The following is a 4150-nucleotide window of genomic DNA, read 5'->3' as shown; positions in this document are numbered from 1 at the left end:
TACATACTTTTATATTATATATATACATACTTATATATATATACATATACATACTTATATATACGTATATATATTTATATATACATACTTATATATATATACTTACATATATACTTATATAGGCCTATATATATACTTATATATATACACTTATATTCTTATATACTTATATATAATGTACACTTATATATAAGTATATACACACACATAAACATATATATATATACATACATATATATATGTATATATATATATATACATATATATATATATATATTACATGTATATATACTTCTAAAAGTCGTGTATCATGCATAGGAACGATGACGCCTGCAAGGCTCTGGTTTCATTCTTGTTATAGAAAAAGTAAATAAACTAGACTTAGGCCTATAGTTCAGAGTAGGTGGATAAATCCGGCTCAACTGATGTTGCAATTTTAAAGAAAAAACATTAAAAGAAAGCTGTAAAGTTGAAAAATAACGTGCAAAAAAAAAAAATCACAGATTTATGAAGGAAAAAAAACATGAAACTCGACGTCAGTAATTCTCAATTTATGACTGCAGTGGCGAGGATGATGTTGAAAATTTCAACCATTACACTAAAGAACCCAACCCTGTGGTGGATAGTGTATTTTTAGTTTTTAGACCACGTAAGAGTTAATGATCGTACAACGTCGACGAAAGATAAATCCTGGCGGATAGTTATCATTTCCCTTCAAATTAAACATGATGCTTGTTCAATTTAGATAATAATATTCTTAGGCTTCTATGGCTGCTGTAATGGGACCCCGGGACCAGATAAGATTGTTGAAAGTTTAATAGGGAAATTATTATGGAATTGCGTTGAAGACCAGATTGATCCCAATCAATTTGGCTGTTGTAAAGGTCTATCTACTGTTGATGCCCTAGTAACTACTATGATCCAATGGTTTAATGAAACTGACAAAGGAAAGGAGGTCAGGGTTCTTCTATTAGACTATAAAAAGGCCTTTGACCTGATTGATAATAAACTCATAATACAGATACTTAGAGATCTAAATGTGGATGAAATTCTTGTGAACTGGATTAGATCGTTTTTAAGTAATAGTCTTCAGCAAGTTAAAATAGGGAAGCACCTATCATCCTGGCTATCTCCCAACGGTGGCATCCCACAAGGGTCTTGGTTAGAACCTGTTCTGTTTCTGATATTCATAAACAGCTTTAAGATCAACTTGCCTCTAGTCAAATATATGGATGACACAACAGCTTCTGAAACAATATCCTCCCTTAATTGCAGCAATACGCAAATAGCGTGTAATGACATATATGAATGGTCTTTTTATTTTATTTTTTATTTTATTCGGCTTTACACTGGCAACCGTACAAAAATATATATATATATATATATATATATAAATAGAAATTCCAGTGAGAGAGCGTATAAACAGGTGCAAGCACCTCTAACACGACACGCTCTCCAAATGCACAAAACCCAACTGCAAAAACATAAAAATATAATTCGAAAAGAAAAAAGTTACACAGTTCTACATAAATGACAAAAACATTTAGTAACCCAAGTGCAAGAGCTGGAAGGGTCTTGCATTAATAGCATGGTTATCAATGAAAAGAAAACATTTGAAATGTTGATAAGTTGCAAACGGTTTAAAAGTAACCTTCCAGCTCTTATTATCAACAATGTTGAAATTGAAAAGGTTGACCAAACCAAACTTCTGGGTGTCATTATCAAAGATAATTTATCTTGGCAAAGTCATGTTGACTATATATGTAAGAAATGTAATACAAGAATTTACTTTTTAAAGCAACTCAGTAGGGCAGGATTAGAATTACATGCCCTAAGGTACTTCTTTTGTGCTATCATAAGATCGGTAATTGAGTATGCTTGCCCTCTTTGGTATACTGGTCTGACTCAAACCCAGAAAGATGCTCTCGAAAAAATACAAAAATGAGCTCTGGGCTGCATATAACCTGGAGTCTCCTATGGAGACGCACAAATTGCTCTGGATCTGCACCGCCTTCAGGACCGACTGCTGGAGATGAGTAGGAGGTATTTTACTAATCCAATGAGCACCGACTGAACCACCTTCTCCCACCACCAATTGAATACCAATACAACCTATAGACACAATAAAACATTTTCCATACCACACATGCGTACCAATAGATCTAAACAATTCATATAAATCATGGATTATTTTATGAATGGTGATTCAGTCGGTGGTCTTTGTACTCCATCACAGTGGTCACCATGGAAGGCTGGGTGGGCCCTAGCATCAGCCTCCCCATAGAAGGCCCCTGGTAGACTCTTGGTTGTTTTGCAGTTGCTCTGCTTTTGCTAGCCTTGTTAGATGATCTAATTTTTTTTTTTTTTTGGTTAATTTTTAATCGTGTTATATTTTTTTGATGGATTTTTAATGTGGGTCCTCTTTGTGTTTTTTTGCTTAACCGTGCAATAAATTTTATCTTTAAATTTTAAATTTGGTATTTGACTTTTGTAACTAATTCTTTATGTTTTTGCGATTCTCTTGGTTTTTTTAATGTTTTTTATTGATGACTTTGTAAATTTTTGATTGTAAATTCAATCTATATTTTATATGATTGCAATAAAGACATTTGTATGCCAACAAGTACAAACAATGACTGAACCATGTCCCAAAAGAAGGTGGATCATATTTGTCAATAATACAAACCTTAAGCAAAAATTGTTCATGCATTTCGCTGTAACTTTTTTGTTTAACCAAGCTGTAGCTAATTTGAAACCCTTTAGGAAATGCAAAAAGTATTAATATAAAAGATTAATTACTAGTTTATTAATATTTCAAATATGTAGAATGACGTCATATTTCAATATGCACATCTCTATATGGTCTTTCCATGGACAAAGTTGGAAGAAGATCCAAGCACGGAAAGTGACCAAAGTGCCAGACAGAAAAATCCTGTGCAAAAAGATAGGAAAACGGGATAGAAGAAGAAAATAAAAATCAGAACAAAAGCAATGGTCATTTCTGTTAACACCGAAAAACTTAATCTATCTAAACTGTTCTATTTTACAGTTACTGGTATTAATATCACAGAGTTTTTATATATTGCAGGTAATTCAAGCTGGATAGCACCACCAGAGTCTGATATAAAAGCACCCATACCAACTGATCCCAAAGACAAGACTTTATGGCTTTTCAACATCATAGATGACCCATATGAGTATAATGATTTGTCTGAACTTCGACCTGATATAGTCAATGAGCTTTACCAGCGGCTAGTATTTTATGCTAATGGTTCTTTACCTGTAAATTTTCCTCCTCCTGATGTAAGAGCCAATCCTGCCCTTCACGATGATATGTGGAGTGATTGGATTTATGATGAATAGCAACTTCACCTTTTAATGGAATCAGCAAAGTAATGGTCAAAGGCAATTTTTAGCCCACTCATTACTGTAATTTTTGGTAGGCTTTATTGAAATTAAAAGTATGAAAAGTTTTTGTGGAAAAGTGAGGTGGGAATTTGGGAAAGTAATGTTTTTGCGCATATCCCATGTATTGAATATAGGACGGATTATCATATGAAATTATGTTGTTTATTGGTTAGATTTCTATCATAGAGCGTAAATAAACAAATTACGACCGGTCTTTTACTTTGCTTCCGTGTAAATACTGCATTAGCAGGCTTTTTACAATGTTTCATTTCACATTTTTTTGGTCCTGAAGATGTCCAATTAATAGGGGTTCTTCCACTCAGTGCTGGATTAACCATTAGGCAAATAAGGCACAAGCCTTGTGGGCCAGGCAAAAATGATGGGCCATCAAAAGTTGGACTGCAATATTATTTACACTCTATTTTCCAGTATTATTAGGCCAGAAAACTCGGAGACATTCTACTGTTAGAGTTGTGGCAGAGTATTATTACAATGGGGGCCATTTCCAAAATGCCTTGAGGCCAGACGATGCTTAATCCGGCACTGCTTCCACTGTAATAAAGAACACCAACAATACCACCAACATCAAATTTTTTAAACCAAGACCAAGTTTGAAAGAACATATTCGTAAACAACATGATATAAAGGAACATCAGTACCCCATGCTGTCTATGCCAAATTGAGTGACATAACATCCATCCTCCACCACCAATACCTATTATCTGTTGTTCATGAATACAAT

The 4150-nt window shown here is 33.7% G+C and overlaps 1 protein-coding gene across 1 annotated transcript in view; it reads left to right on the top strand.

The window, feature by feature from the left end:
• The window catches only part of LOC117116771 (arylsulfatase B-like), a gene marked incomplete in the record, with an annotated part of 34583 nt that extends 30956 nt beyond the window's left edge, over nucleotides 1-3627 (top strand). The window contains 1 exon segment of the mRNA XM_033260878.1: nucleotides 3089-3627. Coding sequence (XP_033116769.1) covers nucleotides 3089-3363 — 275 coding nt within the window.
• Between the last annotated feature and the right edge of the window lie 523 nt (nucleotides 3628-4150).

Source organism: Anneissia japonica, unplaced genomic scaffold (genome assembly GCF_011630105.1).
Source record: "Anneissia japonica isolate Jap-2015-1 unplaced genomic scaffold, ASM1163010v1 scaffold288042_len218596_cov177, whole genome shotgun sequence".
In the NCBI taxonomy this organism is placed as follows: Eukaryota; Metazoa; Echinodermata; class Crinoidea; order Comatulida; family Comatulidae; genus Anneissia; species Anneissia japonica.
This window is presented reverse-complemented; position numbering and strand designations above follow the sequence as displayed.